This window comes from Homalodisca vitripennis, chromosome 3, assembly GCF_021130785.1.
Source record: "Homalodisca vitripennis isolate AUS2020 chromosome 3, UT_GWSS_2.1, whole genome shotgun sequence".
Lineage (NCBI taxonomy): Eukaryota > Metazoa > Arthropoda > Insecta > Hemiptera > Cicadellidae > Homalodisca > Homalodisca vitripennis.
The window spans coordinates 69,607,715-69,629,593 of record NC_060209.1 but is presented as its reverse complement, the minus strand read 5'-3'; the positions used below and the strand labels follow the sequence as shown (position 1 = coordinate 69,629,593).

Below are 21,879 nucleotides of genomic sequence, written 5' to 3'. Positions count from 1 at the left end.
TTATTATGCCTTACCAATGCTTAACCATCTAATACCAAAAACTATATTTACGCCTATTAAATATCATTTGAGTGTTTTAAAATAAAACTCAGAGTTCAAAGTCAATTAAAATTTAATGTCACTTAAAACTCATACTTTGCTGTCGAATTCTTAATCTTTATACTATCGTCAAAGTTGGAACTTTTTTAAAACTACCCCTTTGGCATGATTATTAATATTCAAATCAAACTAAAATAAAATTCCATCTACTCAATAAAAAAAACAATCGGCTCTAACTAAATTTTAATTAAATTAAAATAAAGCTTCTTCTCTTCTTAAAATAAAATAATCAAACAAATTCAAATTAATTTATATATATATATATATATATATATATATATATATATATATATATATATATATATTATTTAGCTCGAGATATACATATACAATATATATATATATATATATATATATTATAATATATATATATATATATATATATATATAATATATATTATAATATATATATATATATTTATTAATTCTAAAAGTTCTATTGTATACCTCGAGCTAAAGTCTGTATTTATATCCAGTTCCCGTTATGTTATATTGTTAATGTTTCAAATTCAAATTTAACTTGCTATAAAGTAAATTCTTGTTGATGTTCAAAATTACAAAAGTTATTCACAAAGTGTTCAAATCTTAACTATTATAAAGGTGAAATTAATCATTTGTTCAAACATGGAAAACAAGTATGATATTAAAGTTTTCTTTCTTCTAACAGCTTTCCTTTTTACTCGATTACTTCAATAAATCTGTAATCAAGTTTTTCGTAACTGCGTGATTCCCAATAAAAAGAAAACATGTCAGTATTAATATCTGCCGTTTGATAAATCTACTTAATACTAAAAATCACGTTTTTAATTTCTTAAAAAATTAAATTCACAAAATTGTAAAATTCAAACAAATGTAATCCAAAACATCTTTTAGGACTTCCGCAACACAATAAAGTATTAATAAATTATTATTTCACATTATTATTATCCTTTGAATTTGATAACCCACATACCCCGCTACAGCCCGATAGCGCAGGTTTGACCGTTACAGTCCGTAGCAAAGGAGGATCTTAAGTTAAAAACTTATGTTGATTGATATTGCGACTTTCATAAGAATCACCCATGGGTTCTCAGAGACTGTCATTTCAATATGAGTAAACAGGGCAGTACAAGTGATCAGAACAGCAGGGGCTGCAAACAATCAAGAACTTCGTTTTCCTATTTCAATTGCTGGAACTGAATTATCCAAGAGCCTACTACATTTGTCATTAATGACCTTCCCATCTCTCCTTTCCTCTTGACTTCCTCCTTTTTTCATTAAATCTACGTCATAGTTCGTTATATTTCACTGTGACGAGGATAGATCAATTTAAATATTAGTTGTAAAACCTATTTCTCGATGTTGGTGTAAAACTACGTGGTGATCCCTACAGAAATCATTATTCCCTCAGAGGCCCGAATCGGTGTTATTTTGGAACGCCTCTAGCCAGCTTTGATTATGTTCCCTAACTAATATTGGCGCATAATTAGAACCCCCATTAATTAAAACATAAAACTATCCTCTACGCATACTGTCCGTATTCCTTGTGCTCCACAACCCCACAATCCTCCGTCTAACACTTTTAGCCCGTTATAATTTATTTGGGTCAAATTCAGAACAATATTATTCGCTTAGATAATACATTTAAGAATAATTGCTAAGCCCACGGATACCTGTCCAGTCACAGGCGTCGGTCAGTGTGCACTTCTACTCGCACCCTCACTACAAGTACGTTCTGGCTCAAATCCGTCCACCGACCAAAAAGGGTTCATTGTACCCCGTCTCGATCCTCGGTCAAAGGTCACCCGACTACATCTTACACACCGACCGACCCAATCACAGTGGCTACACGCCACACCACATAACGGTAACTTTATCTACACCCTCATACACTGTTCTACGTTGTTATCGACTACTATCAATCGTGTTTTAAGGCATTATCGGTGAAACTATCCGAGTCGAGCTTCTTGCCGCTATATAGATAACGCACTTTGAACGGATCAGGCGGGCTTAGAACTACTCCCTCTCGCCACTCTTGGTCCCGAAGTGTCCTCGTTATCTGCTTAATCCTTGTATAAACTAACACATTCATATTATATAGTAGACATATCACTTGAGTGTTTCCGAATAAGGAACGGTGTATGTACGCAGTTCCAAGGGTTCAAAAGTCCTGTTGGTCCCATTTAACCACTATTTATGGCGCAGTTAACAAAAACAACAAATAAATATATTATTAAAAGTCCTACACTTTTATGATAGTAAATATAAAGATTGCGTTACAGAATGCCCTGTACATCAACGAGTGCCCGAGCCTGACACGCCTGTACCTGTACGGCAATGAGTTAACGGCGATTCCTGTTCTTGACCAATTGGGCAAACTTACACACCTGTGGCTTTCAGACAACCGCATACAGACTTTACAGGTGACGATGATAAATACCACTAACTTTAATCATTAATATAGAAGAACGACAAGCAAATGTATTTTATTATGATAGACTTTATCTGAGTTTAGCCTCAGAGTGTGTAAATACAGAACATTCTTGATTTTTATGTAAATATTGATCTATCTCCTGATTGTAAAATACTTAGTTTATGGGAGTTTTATAATTTAAACAAAACTATTGCATAAAATACGTTTTAAATAATACAATACGTTTTAAATAGCGAAGTAATATAGCTTGCAACAAAAGGATTGATTTTAGTAGAATAAAAAGATACTCGTTACTAAAGCTTTATTGTCGCTGTAATAAAAGTGTATTGTTTTTTATTTTAATTTAAACTAAATTGTATATCTTTACTACATTTGTGGTGGATACATAAATTTGTACCTAATTTACCAGTGTTACCGATCAATGAGAATAGATACGTTCGTTACCTGATAAAAGTTTTAAAGTAACTACCAATTTATTTTACCCAATTATGAACTAGCATTTTCTGTTCTTACAGTCCTGATGCAAAGCCTAGTTCTTAATCTTACGTTACTGGTGCCATGATTAATGCTATCTGCCTTGCATTGAGAGAACGATTGATGAAGTAGTTAGCATGCTAAAAGACAAATATTAAAGTTGTAAGCAAGCTCTCTAAATGAATAAATTTGATTAAAATTCACTTTATACATGTGGCTGGTAAATAATGGCTAAATAACTTACAATTTGGAGATTTTTTGTGAAATTATAAATCTCGTATTTTTAGGGCATTCATGAGAGGGTCTTTTTTACATTTGTGTACTATTCTTAAGTTGTGATTATAATTGATGATGCCATAGGTATCATCAGTCAGGTCTTCTGTAAACGTGGATCGCTGTGTCGAAGGTTTTGGTTTGGGAAGGTTTACAGTTTGCAGAGAGAATGACCGGACTGTCCTACGTTAAACTTGGTACAATCGATGCATGACAATTTGTAGACTCCTACATCATGTAAAATGTACGTAATTAAAGTTCATCTAAAAATTCCAGGAGACAAAACATGCATAAACACAAAAGCACATCATCGAAATGTAATAATTTTGTACATGGCCAAGAAGCAATTAATGGCCAAGTAAGCAATTTTAATAATTAACATCATGCCTGGGTGATTATTAATTTTTCAGAAAGAACGGTTTGTAATAGGCGCATATTTAAAGGCAAAGTCCTTATTAAGTGGTTCTAGCTTTTTATTTTAAATTTCAGAATAAAAAGACCATTCTTTCTAAAAATATATTTTATGATATAATACACATTTTCGTTGATTTCGCTCTTGATGCTGAAAAATCGCAAAGAAGGGGTATTTTATTTCCGATGAAAAGAATTATGGCAGCCCTGCTTGCTCTACCAGGCACGCCAACCTCACATAACTCTACCTTTACAACCAGTGACGACATAGATAACATGGTCCCCTGACACCTATACCGTCCAAGGTAACTGCTTTAGTTTCCAATGAGGAAGTTTTATGATTAGAAACCGTTATTAAAAATAAATCTTGAGAAAATTACATTTCGTGAATTTATCATGTAATGTAATGCTCTGAAGTTTACATAAACCTCAATTTGTTATAGTAATCTATGTAATGCACAGATTAACCGGGCAATATATATTACATGAGAATATCTGGAATTGTATGCATTTTGTAAAGTCCACTGAAAATTCAAACATAATCTAGATCGAGTATGAAAAACAACCATTGTTTAGAAGTTTGTTTATTACTGTACTACAGTTAAGCACAACTAAAAAGCATAACCAACAGTAGTTAAACAACTTTCAGTTGTTTATATTATGAAGTCAAGTAATCACAATTAAAAGTTTTGAAATAATGTGAGTTTAATGACTAGATGTACGTATATCTTACTCTAAAATGTATTTTAACAACGCAAGCTCTCTTTATAAATGCTATGTATTTCATTTGAGAGTTTTGTTCAGTTAAAGCTAATTTAAAACTGTATTTTATATCTATCTCAGTGTTTCTTTTTCTTTTTGTTTAAGAAAACGTTTTTTATTAAACATTTATTTATATTAGCACAAATGAACGAGACTTTAAACCCTTTTAAGAGCCAGCGAGTTACCCAATTGATGTAAGACAAGGTTTCAACGATCGTATTGTTTGAGTAGTTTACAACCTTTTGGATATATTTCACATCTACTACTACTATTTGCGCTGTGATCGTGTAAACAAATCTTGTAACTTATTCCTTCCTGAAGAAATTTCAGTCAATAACGAGAGAGTATGCCTTTTTCAGACAACCCTTTTTCGTTTAACACACGATCGACGATACTATCTATCACCTACCGTACTCGTAACTGTAGCAGAACATTACAATTAATCAGTTAACATCGTGTATTGCATATGGTAAGATGTGTGTTGTTTTATATCACGTAGTACAGATATTGAGGTATGTTGTACTAAATTTACGATATATAGCGAGAGATTAAACCCTCTAGAAACCGATTAATAATCACTTGAAACCTCTTAAACTCTAAAAACATTAAATTTTCCCGGGAGGGCTCACTTCTGGCTGGTTTATATCTTTCAGTTGAACTTACGTTTCGTACAGCACAAACCGATGTGTCACTTAAATCTGGGCAACCTTACGGATGTCCAAGAGCGACACATTACTAACCGAAAATGTCAAGATATTTGGATTTTAGTTGTAGATTGATAGGTCTGTCTATTGCGGGCGATGACTGTTGAAGTTGGTGGGGCGCCCTACATGTTAAGGGCTGTTGCTAGTCTAGACATAAGGGTGTACCACTCCTCCCTGCTTGCTTTACTGGAGAGGATGGTACAGAGCTGGCTGCCCCTTCTTCCGAGGAGACATGAATGAGATTAATGCCCAAAATCCTTTCTCATGGTTCTTGATAGAGGCGGCCCCTTGCCAATTTGGAATAGCTTGTCACTTTGGAAGCAGTTCAAAGGTCTTTTAGGACTAAGTGCAATTTCTCATCTTCTTGTCATAAGAGAAAAAAAGCACATAAATTCAGATGTCTTATAAGGTTTAACATATTTAATATTAAATAATCATGTAATACTAATACACGCCTAAATAGATTAGTCGAATTACTCAATTTATTTTTTAAAGTAACCTATAAGTTGAATGTGGTAGCACATAAGTCAGGTATTCCTTTCGCGTGATAATAATTATTAATATTAATGCTGAACACTAACAATAATTGTTAATATAATATTATCAACTCGGTAACTTCAATCCCTATCTTTCTACATGTACTGTTCAGGAAAACGAAAGTCTATGGATTTAAAGTTATAGGCAAACATCACAGGTGTTAAAAGTAGCGCCACGTGAAGCCCCGTGACTGGTAGAGCTGCCATAACTCTCCGACATCGACTGAATTATCATTGGCTTTCTATGTTGTGTTTCTGTACTACCACGAAACTTATAGAAATATGAATTGCTGTTATTCTAAATCTCAAAAATTGCCTGAGCTTTCTAAGATTTAGCTTATGTATATAATTATGGAAATATATATTATCACAAAAGTAATACGTAAACCACGTGTCGTGTAACAGAGTATATTGCTCATTTTATTCTGATAGTTAGCCTGCACGCGTTATTATGTCATACGATTGTACTCAGTTTATTTACTCTGCGATTTTCTAGTTGCCATCATAGTCGACCATAAAACCAATGTTAAAATGTTTACTAACGTTCAGCCAAATCCGATGAAGTGACATGCACCATGTTTTCCTGTATTTCTAGAAGAGAATTTCTATAGGATCCATTCAAGTACTCAAGCCTATAGGTTAATTTGTTAGAGATATCGTACGGATGGGCATACAGATAGACATAAAAAGAGAAATTAAATTTTTTCAGCTTTTCGAGAGTTAGGCTTTACCGACGCTCAGTCCATATTATTTGAAAGCAACTTTTCTGTTTGAAAATAACAGTTTCACTATTCGTACACTAATTTCAATTCTATCGTTTGAAATCAAATCTAATGGGTGTTTCAGACTTGTGATTTCCAATTGTGATATAAATTTGATGTAAATATTTGTTTGCAATGTCTTTTTCATGAACGGCAACACATACAGTAGAACTATTAGGATAAAGCCGATCCCCGAGGTGTTGTTATCTACTTGTATTAACTTCCACGACTTCCCTGAAAAGCTTTGACAGGTTTATTACGTCTGTCTGCCACCTTTATGTGTTCATTCAGTTACTGTGTTACGTTTTAACGTAAGTGTTTCCTGAAACAATGTACTTCTCTTCCACTTACGTATTACATATGAATATTTTTTACTGTTATGATGATTTTATTATTACCTTGTACTTTTATTAAATCCAGGTTAACTTTATTCAATATTTATTTATGTAAGTTCTATTCATTCTTAGTAAGCCGCTTCTTAGTAATACTATCCAGATTGTGAAGGCAGGTTTTAATTATATCAAATAAGGAGCTTTCAATATAATACAATTCATATAACGTTTTAAATTAAACAAACAAGTGGCATTAATCAAACAAGTTATTTGTTTTTATAAATAGCTGAAACCATCTGCTTCGAATATTCCGCTAATTACAATACTGGTTTTCTATTCAAGATTGTGTTTTAATTCCCTTTAAGATAACATAAAGTAGACAGTTTTATGTAAGTGTACGTAAAAGAATTCCTATTTATCAATCCGCGAGGGATATAAAGTGGGATATTTAACCAATCTTGTAATCAGGCAAAATGAAAATAGCTTTGAATAATTCTTAATCTGTTCAGTAATATCGTAGATTCTATAAAACTTATATGTATTCTAACTACTTTTTTAAATAATTTATTTTTTATCAATAATAAGCATGTCATTCCATCGAGCTATTTCTCATAGACACACTGTAAAACATTCATCTCTTAACCTTCAACTGATATTTTACATTTAAATTCTTCAAATGTCCACAATTATTCTTGGAATCATTGAAAGTAAAATAAATTCTGTTTTGAGACAACTTTCTTTAAAAGCACTTAATGTTTTCATTTTTATATATATAAAAAAACATTACTTCCACTCAAAATCGATTACACCACATTAAGAAATATTGATATTGAATTACAACAGAAATATGAGATTGAGCTGTACTTTCTGTTATGCAGCATGTTTACTCTTCATACTACAATTGCAACTAAGGTATTTGTAATACTTTATGGCTTCATCTTCCGCAATAATTGTTTTGTTTCTTGTGTAAATGAAATTAGTGAGTATTTTAATGTAATTGAAATTTTTTTACAGAATTTGAACTGTTTGAAATCGGTCAAAAATCTTTACCTGGGCAATAATAAAATATCCAACATTGACATAAAGCCTAAACCAATATTGAAAATTGAAGCTATTAATTTATCAGGAAATCCACTTCATACTTTTAACGTAAGTATATCTATAATTGTTTCTTCTTGTATGCACATTTACTTTCGTTTACTTTTCTTATATTAGAGTATAAACTAAATGCACTTATTTAACATATATGGCAGAGGAAATTATACAATAATGGACTATTACAAACATATGGAAATGACTTTTATTAATATTTTGTTTGTATTTAAAATTTAGTAAAGTTGTAGGTTTAACTAAGTAACAATAGATAGTTGTATGATTTTTCTCTCACTTAAAAAAAGGATTTTGGAAGCATGAAATCTGCTTGAGGTTTCTATTTAAAAACTGTAATTTGAGATCAAATAAAAATTTCTTTTTTTTATCTATCTAATAATATTGCATATTACTGTACTTATATGTTTAAAACACTTTTTTGAACAAATTTAAGATTTCCTAAACATTTATAAGCATGAGAGTGTTAAAAATGTAATGATTTTTCATTTATATTTAGTGTTTTATTAAATTTGCATTTTAGGTTTATATTAACGCCTAACCTTTCCTCGCTTGAAGTTACGAGTATTACTTCCACTTTGTATTACAATATAGTATTCCCACAATGTTTTCCCACATTCCGACATTGGTTCAGAACAATCAATAAAACTCATTAAAAACTGAAACGTCACACCTTGTAAGGTTGTTTTAGGGGTGCAACTCGAGGGCTACAACTTATATAAAACTTATAGGGGGAAAACAAGGAATGATGGTGTGTTAGTGTTTGCGAGTGAGCGTGTGTGTGTGTCGGTGCGAGAGGAGGAGCTGGGCGACGTGTATGGACTCAGCCTGGATTTCATATATAACAACAAACAATGTAACGTACTCGCTTTGTACAGGACTCATGACAGTGACCTAGACATCTTTACTAACGCTTTAAACCAATACTACTCAAATACTGATAAAAGCAAAACATACATCCTTATCGGTGACATCAATGCAAACCTAATTAAAACAGATAACAAAACTGAACGTTACTTGGACGTGATGTATGAGACTGGTTTTATGTGTGGAATTACGGAACCGACTAGAGTCGTAGGGGACAGTAAGACTTGTATAGACCATATATTTGTGAAGCACAATAACTATGATCAGATTAAAACTGCTGTAATAGCGAATAATATTACAGATCATTACAGTATTGTGTTAAACATTGAAATAAATTACCCTCGGTCTAATCCAAGCTATCCAATTGCCACTAACTACATCTTAGACAAATACAAATTGCAACATAACATAAACGGGTGTGACTGGACTCATGTTATTGACACAGCGGATCTCAATACTAGCGCTAATCTGTTTTTAGCCACTATAAAAGACTGTACGGACAACGCGTGTAAAAATATCACTAATACCAAACCGAGACTACGTAAATTGAAACCTTGGATTACAGAAAGCTTAGTACGGTCTATCAGGAAAAGAGATAAATTGAGTAAGCTTTTGAGAAAACAACCATTTAATACTGATTTGAAACTTTATTTCATGACATACAGGAACAGACTGGACAGACTTATAAGTATTACAAAAAAGAACTACTTTAGGACAAAAATTAACAATAATTGCAATAACCCTAAAATTTTTTGGCAAGCCGTCAACGAAATGAGTGGAAGGACTAATAAAAATGACGGATTTCCTCTAGAACAGTATACAGGTAACAGACAGTACGCGACGATGAATGATGTAAGTAAACAGGTGGCCGACGAGTTCAATGACTATTTCTCACAAGTTGGATTTAACTTGGCTAGCTTAATCGACTCGAGCGGTCCGCTTGTTGTAGACGATAACGACTATTATTATTATTATTATTATTATTTATTAACGGACAAACCATTTTGCAATAAATTACACAATAGCTGATACAAGCGATAAGGCAATAAAAATACAAAAAAGAATAAGTGTATAAATCGAGAGAATGCGATACAATAACATTATGAAGCTTATAAACAACAAGATGTAAACAAAAATATAAGCTATTGAAACATAAACAATGAAACTGCAAGATGTGTTCTGCAAATACAGCAATTAATTAACAAAAACCAGATACCAACAACAATACAATATATATAATAATAAATACCAACAATAATAAACTATATAAAAGTGCAATAACAGGAATAAATAAAATATAATAAATATATAAAAGCAATGAGAACTGATATTAACAGCTAATAAACTATGTAATTTAGCAATAACAAGAATACCATATATTAGTATTAAAAATGAGTAATTAATAAGTAGCTAGGAAATAAATTATTATATAAAATTGCAGTACACGACACTCCGTAGAGGCGCTTCCAATCACTCTTGAGCTGCGATAAGTGAGGTGACCTTCCTCCTGAACAGCTGGCCACTGCTGTATAATCAGTAGCCTAATTGGTGAGAACTTCCACTCCCCGCGCGATGGTCCGCGCCTGTACAATCCCAGCAGAACTATACTGTGGACTCTGTTTTTACTATGAGAACTGTACGGAACAAGACTTATACATCTGTGTCAGTAGCCTACGCGGAGGCTCAGCTCCTGGGTACGATTGCATTTCCGCTTCTTTTCTTAAAGACAACTTTCAGCTGTTTTGTGAACCTCTGCTACACATTATTAACAGTAGCATACGTTCCGGGAAGTTTCCCGATGCTTTCAAGGTTGCTAAAGTGATTCCACTGTTTAAGAGCAATGATATTACAGAAAAATCTAACTTCCGTCCAATTAGCTTGATTAGTGTCTTCTCTAAAGTGTTAGAGAAAATCGTAAGAAATCAACTCACGGATTATATTGAAAGACTAAATATTCTGACAGACCGCCCGTTCGGGTTCAGGAGATCTAAAAATGTGGCCGATGCGCTGTTCTCAGTAACGAAAGATATCAATTTGGCATTAAGCAAAGGTAACCGATGTTTATTAATATTTCTAAATCTAGCAAAAGCATTTGATACGGTAGACAGGAAAAAATTACTTCAGAAACTTCATTTGATTGGCGTACGTGGAACATCATTTAACTGGTTCCAAACATACTTGGCTAACAGAGAGCAGTTTACAACTATCAATGGTGTTAATAGTGACCTGAAACCCGTCAACTATGGTGTAATCCAGGGGAGTACCTTTGGACCATTATTATTTTTAATTTACATGAATAATATTTCAAAAATCAATATTTCCGGTAGCTTGTATCTTTTTGCTGATGACACTGCAATTTTATTCCAAGCGGAAACGTGGGACGATATTTTCGTAAAAGCAGCTCAAAGTATGTCAAAAATAAAAAAATGGTTCGATCAAAATTTGATAACCTTGAACGTTGCTAAAACAAAATGTATGCCCTTATCATTACGCGAATCCAGCGACACTTCGATTAATAGTATTAAGCACCACGTATGACTTCACTCGTAATACTGATTGCCCTTGTGACATAATTGACCGTGTTAATGAGTATAAATATCTTGGCGTTATGTTTGAAAATCGATTGACGTGGACTGTACACGTAAGTTATATAATTAAGAGATTAAGGAAAATGATTTTCGCTTTTCAACAATTACAAGAAGTGCTGACAATTAGAGAAATTAGGATGGCATATTTCGCATATGTGCAGTCAATTATTGAGGGGGGAATTTTAGCATGGGGGGGGTGCTTACAGGACAGTTATAGATCGGCTTCTCGTCACACAGAAATCTATTATGAAGGCGGCATTGGGGAGGTGTCGAAGGTACTCTTCGGATGCTTTGTACAATGAAATGCAAGTTTTGGATGTTAGACAGCTTTACATCAAAGCACTTGTTATTTACGTTTTTAAACATCAACCAAACCTATTTGACTCTTTGCCTCATGAATATTCCACAAGATACGCTACTACAGGACAGACTAGAATTCCGAGATTAATTAAAACCTTCTCTACTACTAATACATATTATATAGCACACATTATTTTTAATAAATTGCCGGATTCCATAAAAAATACTAATTGTATAACAATGTTTTCTTTAAAAAGAAGAATTATTAATTGGCTAAATTTGGTGGGAAGAGATCGTACTGAATTCTTAATTACATCAAATTATAGACAATAGATGATGTGGGTTAGGATGGGAGGCGGAAAAATTAATATAAGTGTTGGTGTAACAGGCATGTAAGGATGTAAGCGTGAGTATGTTTGAAATATACTGGAAGCATTTTGGGTTTGTTTGGAAGTATATAGCTAATAAGATTGTATGTATGTTGGCTTGTAAGTAAGTATTAGAAAATAAGTAATATAGTGTGAGCGAGTTTTAGTTTTAGTTTTTGTGTAAATATGTGTGTTCGAATGTGTGTGTGTGTGTGTGTGTGTGTGTGTGTGTGTGTGTGTGTGTGTGTGTGTGTGCGTGTTGCACGCGAGCATTTGCGTGCGCGTGTGTTTGTGAACTTGAGTGGGTGTGTGTCTTCTGGGGGAGGTCATGCGAGACTAATACTTTGATGCCATAAATATAGATAACAACCCTCGATGATAAGGAATGGTGAATTTTTGTACGCAGTTTTTCCGATGTCCGTCTGTTAACTAAGAGTTGCACCAAGGCCTGTCCGTGGTCTTGATCTCCGACAGTTGGTCGTTTGTCCTTCTAATAATTATTTCTATTCACTTACTTCATCTAGATACATTCTCACTTTAGTTTTATTTTTCATTCTATGAAACATTATTTTTACTTTATTTTATTTAATGTTTTTTACTTAATAAGATATAACATTTTTAAGGTTTGAAATACCAATCAAGTACTTTGTGGTGACTCGTTCTCACGCACAGGCTTTAGTAGCCCATGTGAGAATATTTCTCAAATAATTAAATTAGAAAAATATAAATTTATTTTACACAATATACGTTAAAACCCAAATATTTATGGTAATTGTATATTTTTAGACAATGAATATATTAATATAATTATATCATTTGTAATTTTTTTTGGAGAATAAACGATTTTTGATTTGATTTGATTAATTGTTTATCTATATTTAAAATTAACTTTTAGCCTGAGAAATTAGTCCTAGTGAGAAAACCATAAGCTGTATGTCCACCCACACTGTATTCTAGTCAGGATGAACCATAGCTAATAAAGGAACAGTTCTGTTGGAAAGGAAGTGGAGAAGTTGACAACTCTGAAGAGCCTCAAAACGTTGACCCTGTGGGACTCCTTGTTCCGGGTCACTCCTGTTACTCTGCTGGCCCACTACCGAGCGCACGTTATACACTGCATGCCCGACCTGGACTCCCTGGATACGGTTGACATCACAGAGGCCGAGAGGCATCTGGTTCAGGTTGGTTTAAAGCATATTACATCACATCATCAATCTCGACATCATAAAGTACGCCATAAATTACAATGTTAAATCAGACTATATGCTGTTAAGATTATATGAATGACTAAGAGGATTGTAAAATAATTAAAGAAAGAATACCAACTCACGATAACCCATTTATGCTGTACAGCATTTCTTTTCACAAGACCCTCAATGCTCACATTCATTAACTTTAAATTAGTTAGATTCGCTGTGTACACAAATACACATCTTCATGTACTGTAATGAAAGGTGGTGGGAGACAATCACAACAAAGCATCAAGTTATGATGACGGTGTTAATTAGGTATGGCAATAATTACGAGGTTGTGATGTTGATAAAGAACATAATTATCAATATAATTATCATCATCAACCAACGCCACATATCGCTACAGTAACTCAATGCTCTCATTAACTTTTAATTACACCCGCCTTTGTCATCTGTTTTAATACCTTTCATTTGTCATCTACGATAGTTGCGTGTACCACATCCTGTCTTTAGTTTTACCCGTTTGCTAGAGGCAATATTACCTACGAGCTATGCAACTCAGATCTACTTAGAAAAGAGCAAATTGTGTGCATTCGATTATGTGTTATTTAATTCCACATATTTATAGACCTGTGACAATAATTGAATAAGCATCAGCGAAGCCTATCACTCGAGGGCTAGAACAATTAATTTCCGTCTGTATGTCTATCTTCTGTCTATCTGTATGTCTCTCGGCACAATATATCGAAAATGAACTGACATATAAACTTGAAACTATGTATGAAGCTTCATTTTTATATGAGGAACGCTGAGTTCAATGATGATGCATGTTTACACCGTAGGATTTGGCTGAGCGTTAGCGAATAATTTTACATTGGTTCTATGATTTCCGCGATAAAATAGCAGAACAAATAAATTTGAAAACAAAATCAGTACACTTATAAAAGAATTCATCGTGTGACATATTATTAACACCTCATGTAGCCTAACTATCCCAACATAACAATCATTACTCCTAAATATACATCATGTTATGGTGACTAGGTATGGAGACTATTATTATTTAAACAATGATATGAAACCCAATTTAATGAGCAAAAATGTGAATGCATCATGCGGCAAAGTATTTTGAGAAAAGGTTTATCTGTGGACTTGAAATTTTGCGTGAAACCTAATTTCTACATAGACAAGAATGAGTTCTATGACGGTTTATCTCCAACCATGGAATTTCGATGAGTGTCTTTGAAGACTATCATACAGAAAACTTACATAATTTATCGTTTGTTTGCAGAGGTATGTAAAACTTTCTTTTCCGTATGATTGTCTTTCGTTCCGTCTATCAATAATAAAATGAGTTATAATGACTTGAAATTTTGAATCAGCGAAGCCTGTTATGCAACACGTGATTTTGCGTACTCTTAAATAAATACTTTAATATATTATTCGTTTTCTTGACTGTTATTTACACGTTTTCTGGTTTACATTGTGCCTAAACTTTTTTAACACAGTTCAATATTATTAATTAAATATTTCTACCCCTATAAATAGATGGATGTTTAAACGTCAACCCTATTGGCTGAAGCTAAACCAATCAGTGATTAATGAGACGCCATCGTTTTAATAATCTGACGTTATCTCCTTTGTTAAAGCTAAGTTCTTTATTTAAAGTGATTTTGGAAATAATCAGTCACTTTAAAAAATAAGATAGCATTTGTTGTGCTACAGCCAGCAATCTGTAATGAAGGAACCATATTGATCACTGATTGGTTTATCTTTAGCTAAACAAAGAACAACTCGTTCCCCTCTAGGCACCAGTCTCGTTGATCGGTCCAGTCTCGGGTCATAAAAAAGCAGCTCTGATCGAATTCTTTCTCTGTGACCTCTTGCTTCGCATGTCACCATCGAGAGATCTGAATAGGATGAAAAGGATAAGTGATTATCGAAGGATTATCAAGAGGATAAAGCACTCAAGGTTGGTATTACAACGTCTGGACGGTATAAAAAGCTCGCTGAACGCAATCTGCCACAGTCCCCAGAGCCAAAGATCGTTACAAAATCACTACCTACTTAGTACTATTCAAATATTTTGAGTATCCATCAAGTTCAATTTTCCTACTCCATTATTACGCAAGAATTCTCTTATCCCTATCATAAGTGTTTAAATTCTAAATATTACTTGTGAAATGTAAAAAAACTTCTTTATTTTCAGGTGTTTTATGAATCAAAAGTACAATTTTACCATTTAACTCTTCAACATGAACTGGCAAAACTTTGGGCAAATCAAAAATATGATTTAGAATCTAAAAATAAAGAGCTGGAAATTATTTGGTCAGCACTCCATTGCCACGGACCTGTCGACATAAAGGTTATCAATTTATAACATATAGAACATTTAGTAGAATTGTTTCTTAATAGCTATTTCTTAAAAACTTTATTGAACTATTTATTTTCTTCATAAATAGTACTAAAATGTGATAAAATAATCTTTAGAAAATAAATAACTGATCAGTTTTGTAATTATTTTATACAATATGAAAATATTCAACTGACGCCAAACCTATATAAGGAGTATATAGCTGTCCAGTCCTTCTTATCAAAAGGTATATCAAAAGATTACTGAAACAATATTAGTACATTGACGTTAATATTTTTTTACCTTCTTTACGGTTGTTGAGTTCAACTCCCAGTCACCTTCCGCTTAGTGCAGCGTCTGGAATGTGAAGGTGAAATGGAGCTAAACTCAACATTCGCATTGAATCAACCCTTCCAACCATAGCTACGTTACCTACTTTGACTAGCTAACAATTTGTCAGTTTAATATTGTAGACCTCAAAAATTATTTTTTGAGATTTCGAGTGATTAAAAAGATAATAATACCATCAATCTCCAATCAAGAAGAACAGTGCAAATTCAAAATTAACTATTACAGAGTAGCCTACACCTAACACAATAATGGTAAAGTCGAATACACCTAATAAGAGATCTAACAGGAGTTGCTGCTTTTAAAATATAAACTAGTTCACAAATCTGGATACATCTAACAGTTAATTTCCAAGTATTTACAGCCTTTTGGGATCTAATTGAGTAATTTCTAAAATAGTATTGACATGGTTGAAGACAAAGTAGTAGTAGATAGCTCCTTTACATCGAATTTAGTACACCTAATACAGTAATGGCAAGGTCGAATACACCTAATAAGAGATCTAACAGGAGTTGCTGCTTTTAAAATATAAACTAGTTCACAAATCTGGATACATCTAACAGTTAATTTCCAAGTATTTATAGCCCTTTGGGATCTAATTGAGTAATTTCTAAAATAGTACTGACATGGTTGACACCTAACAAGCAATCTAAGAGGAATTAGTTGTCATAACGCAGTTGTAACATAATTACAATTGATGTACATTACAATTAATTAGTGCCTCTAAATACAATTGTTGAATACATATAACACATTACCAAGTAAGTTTGATTTCTTTGGATCCAGTAGAGTAATTCCTAGTACAGTGAACATAGTTAAACAAACCTAACAGCAAAGTAAATAAGAATAGCTTCTTTAACTTCAATAACTTCCTAAAACCTTTGTTGCATAACTGAAAACACCTAATATCTTATGTCTCGTTCGTTAAAATTCAAATACTCAGAGTTTGAATTATAATTAATCTACATTTGAAAATCTGAGCCACTGTCGCTTTATTTTTCTCCATATATTTATTCCACGCACTAGGTGGTACGTAACTCATGTAACTCCTTTTAATCTAAAAAAAGGGAGCGGGCATCTGTAAATAATCTATTTAGCCGTGAATGATTATGGATACAGTCAATTACCTGAACGGATCTATTGATATTGTTAGTTTGTTGAAAATACAGTACTTATTATATTTCAGTACGTTTCATACATAATAGCACATTGTTCACTCCATTAATAAGGACATATATCTACAATACGTTTAGTAAGATACTCGTACTTTAACTATTAAAACTGACCTGTATAGACAAAATTGTGTGCGTAAACTCATTTTATTTCGAACATTAATATGTGATGTTGAAAACTAAACAAAGTCCGTTAAAACCTCATTCGTAACATCGGAAATAGTTACTGTGTTTAAACTCATATCTAGAATAGCGTAAGATTTTAATAATGTTATCAGAAACACAAATAGGTAACACAATAAGAATTTTAAAAAAATAAAACAAGTTTTGAACAAAAGACTTTAGTTTATGTTGATGAATGTACAAAATATTTAATAACCTTTTCAGACAGCAAAAAATAAAAGTAGCAACTTGCGCTTTTGGGAAGATGAGGCTCAAAGGTGGAAAGATAGAAAAGAACTCTGTCTTCAACAATATCGAGTACTGGCTGAGGTGAGTGTTTGGCGTCTCAGGTGACATAATTTTATACTAATCTCATTGTTGACCTTCTTACATTTTCTACTTTATATTCTCATAAATGGTTCTGAAAGTATCACTTTATCTTAAACATGTCATCAAAAAGTTTTATGGCTGAACACAAGCGAACATTTTTTCTTTTGTCTTATGGGTAACAAAAATGGCAACAAGAAAATAGCAAAATAAATACATTAGTAAACAACTAAATATAAGCATATACGAATGTTACATGTGACACGTTAACACATGTAGTCTAAGTACCCCAACACATGCAACATAATCTTTGTGACTTATTGTGTGGCATAGAGTAAAAGATAAGTGTGTAGACTTTTATTATTTAAACACTGCTAAATGTTAATGTAATAACACTGCACGAGAAAGATTTCATCTGTAGACTTGAATTTTGCATGAAACATTATTTCTGTATAGAGAAGAAATAGACTTACACGCGACATGTGGTATGGCATACTCCTACCTTGTCATATATACTAACTGTTTGTGATAGGTAAAAACGTTTCACAATTTGTTTTAACACAAGTGTTTCTATGTCGTTCTAATATTAGTGTTATTACTTTTTTCATTTTTCATGACTATTATAAAGTATTTTGTTTAAAACAATAAATCAGAGACAACATTTTACATGCAAGATTTTTGTCAAATATATTACACACAAGCGATGTAATTTCATTCAAAATTCAAATATTTGAATAATTTCTTCAAAACTTTATTTTAACGTTTATGTGCATATTTTGTTGAGTAACCCATAATACACACTACTAAAAAGTTGTTTTCGTTTGTTACGAGATTATTTTAATGTTAGTTAAAAATAATTGTTATTAATTTTAATATGTTAGTTATGCAAAACAATAAACGTATCATTTTTACCACAGTATAAAATAGTTATCATTAAACCTACATAAAATGTATGCCTCATGTCCACATAAATACATACAAAATTAAACATCATAAACCCCCATAATATACACTCACATATAGTTATACCCCTTTAGTGCATTGTTTTACTATTACCGAACCAATTTACGTTATTCTGTTTAGTAAGCTAATGCGTGAACAAATAATACAAAATTATGTTTATTTTTATTTCTTGAATATAACATTTGTTATGTCCCAGTGGGACAACACAAGAATATTGATGCAATTTTATTAAGATTTTTGTTTATCACACTTAATTCACATGCGGCAGAACCATATTCCCTCTCGCTTATCTATGTTAAAAATGTTAGAATATAAGTTTTAAATTGTTGAATATTTGCTATGTGTAGTCAAATAAATGTCAAGAATATGAGAGAACAAAAGAGTAAAAATATTACCATGGAAAACTAGTTTAGTTTACATTGAAATATCATACAAAACGTATACTTATTTTAAATAAAATTTCATAAAATTAGGTTAAGTAAAAAAAAAAACAATTATTGTCTTTGTTGTTGAAACAAAGGTGCAATTACTTACTTACTTACTTCGGTATCAGTGAGGATATTTTTCCGGCTTTATAATCACGATTCTTCCCTAAGAAATAGTACAACAAACTTGTTTCTTCATAACCTCACTTTTTTAATAGTGGTGGCTGGGAACCGCTAGTGCTACAACCTAGTGTCGTGCCATGACAATATCATATTGACAAATGTTCCACAAGTGGAATGTTGTAGAGCTAAAACAATAAGATTATGAGCTAAAACTTCATAGACGTTCTCCTCCGTTGACTAGGGGATATAGTCACGGCTCTCTAATTGAGATATCCCACGGGTTAAAATCCCATCAGACAGGAATAACAGCCAAAGTGACCCAGACAAGCCAGCATAGCTAAGAGCTAAGGCTTAAAAGAGATTTTTAAAAAAGTTCATAGATTATACTATGAATGCGTGGAGTTAAGTAAAAGTCGCGCGGTGCCAGGTCAGACGAATAAGGTGCGTGGGACAGCGGAACCATGCCATTTTATCCAAAAAAACGTTCCTTTTCCCGATGTTCCTTTTGCTTGTCAGTTAGGACCCGAGGAACAAACTTAGCAGCAACTCTTTTCATTCCAAAATCTTCCGTTAAAATTCGCTGAACCGAGCTCCAAGGTCAGAGCATTAATCTCTGACAGTTATTTTCGTCCATTCGGGCAGTTGGTGAACGAGTTTTGTCATCAATCTGCATGTCGCCATTTTAAATAGTGCAAACCTCTCGTACACTTGCGTTTTTCCCATAGCGTCGTCTTGGGACGCTGTTTTCAATATAAAAACAGTTTCAGCAATACTGAAACTTTGCCATCGTAAAAAAAACGAAAAAAGAACAAAACAGCACTAGCAAAAGCAATCACAGCAGATAAACGGAACAAGCCAGGTTGAGAGTACAGACGGCACTGAACTGGCTATGAGTTGCGATATACACGCCAACACCAAAAATACATACTACACATGCTCCGCCCACGGCAATGCTATTCCGGTTTCTTTTGAGTACCCCATCGTATATACTGTATATCGAAGCCTCAAAGTTTGGTGGCCTTCTCTTTGTATCTGTAATAATAATACTTCAACTGCAACGTACGTCACATATTCAATTTTTAAGCGTAAACGAATATGATACACGTTTTTCTAAGATTGTTTCAGCAGATTTGCGACATGTAAGTTAGACTATAAATCTTGTATGAGAAAATATTTTAGCAATACTATTGGATTTTATACTTTAATAACATTATCAGTTGAATGAAGTACTAGTTGTATAATTGGAAGTTTTAACTTCTACTGTGTTCTACTGTGTTGTATTATACTTAATGGTTTTATTTTTGGACCTCGTCACATTATATTTTAAAATTAAATAGGCCAAAACTAGATGCTTGAATTGTGTTAGTACGTAAAGTTTACTTGCACTGAATATTCGGAAGTTTATATATATATATATATATATATATATATATATATATATATATATATATATACACACACACACATTAAATTGTATAAATGGCAATAGCCTTATTTAATTTCAATAAACATTGAATCACAAAAAGTACTTGCTCCGCCGGGAGTCGAACCCGGATCTCTCACTTACCGGGTGAATGTGCTACCATTACACCACAGAGCGCTTACTTTTTCCGATTCAATTATTTTGTATTTGGCCGTTACAATAAATGTATGTTGATGTATAGGTTGATGTTTTGTTTTATTTTTATTATGTTCTTATAGCCCTATTTATATGTTTGTAATTTCCTGATAATTTCCTTAAGCCGAAATATAGAAACTGTTAATAGATTTGAAGATTTCTTATTGAAGATTTATATATATATATATATATATATATATATATATATATATATAATTCCAACGAAATTTCAATTTATATATTTTTTACATTCTTCTTTGATTAACATAAAACATATATAGTAATATAGTAAGATTATTACATTTAGCCACTGTTGTGTCAAAATTAAATTATATACCAATTCTATATAAATGTGATTTTAGTTTTAATAAAATTAATAGTTTTGAGGTATGAAATATATACCATGTGATAAAATAAAGTACATAACTGTTTTAAAGGTACAGTGTAAAATTTGTTAAAGTATATTTTGTAGTTTTATCTTTTATCATGGTTCATCGCAGTTTAGTAGCTTTTGTCCAGGTCATTACTGACAAATTTCAAATCGAGTTGGGATCCTCTGGAAATCTCCAGTTTGAAGAGGATGCTCTAGCGGGAAGTGAACTTTACCACCATTTAAAGCAGAAGTTTGATTCCTTTGTCTGTCATAGGTTAAAAGAGTAAGTATGTCACTACACAAAACAAATTTTGTTCTAGTTCTATACAAAAATACTGAATTTTACACTACAATCAATATTCTTATAATTATTTTTCATTGGTATAATTTTTGGAATTTGGTCAAAATATTTTATAATTACAATCTTTGGACTTAAATAGCGTTTTTTGCGCTAGTAAATATTTTGTCTATTCTATACAAGTTTCTGAAAAATTATTCAAACGAATTAATCTTTGGCACTTTCATAGGTTCAAGTTATGAAACCAACCAAAAACATCAACCAGCGTTTTTTAAAAGAGTTGTTTTTCAAAAAAGTTGCAAATGAATATTACATTTTCAATGTGCATTTTGAAGCCAATCAACTTCTTTAACTTTATTTTGAAATGTTATAGAAGTTCTTTTTAAAAGTATACTACTAAAATATCAACGTAAACACTAAGGTTATTTTTAAATCGCGATTGTTGCAATATTACAACAGTCTCTTGGTAACAGTTTCCCCAGCTATTGCTAATGTACATATTGTTACAATAGCTTTTATGCAACATACA

General features: G+C 32.4%; 1 protein-coding gene across 2 annotated transcripts in view; it reads left to right on the top strand.

Annotated features, from left to right (window-relative positions):
* Positions 1-21,879, top strand: part of LOC124357051 (leucine-rich repeat-containing protein 9-like) — a 65,054-nt gene that overhangs the window by 1,585 nt on the left and 41,590 nt on the right. For both annotated transcript variants that reach the window (XM_046808447.1, XM_046808448.1), the window contains exons 2-7: positions 2,361-2,501; positions 7,780-7,914; positions 12,997-13,176; positions 15,398-15,553; positions 17,449-17,553; positions 21,199-21,335. In XM_046808447.1, coding sequence (XP_046664403.1) covers positions 2,361-2,501; positions 7,780-7,914; positions 12,997-13,176; positions 15,398-15,553; positions 17,449-17,553; positions 21,199-21,335 — 854 coding nt within the window. The remainder of the gene's footprint in view (positions 1-2,360; positions 2,502-7,779; positions 7,915-12,996; positions 13,177-15,397; positions 15,554-17,448; positions 17,554-21,198; positions 21,336-21,879) is intronic.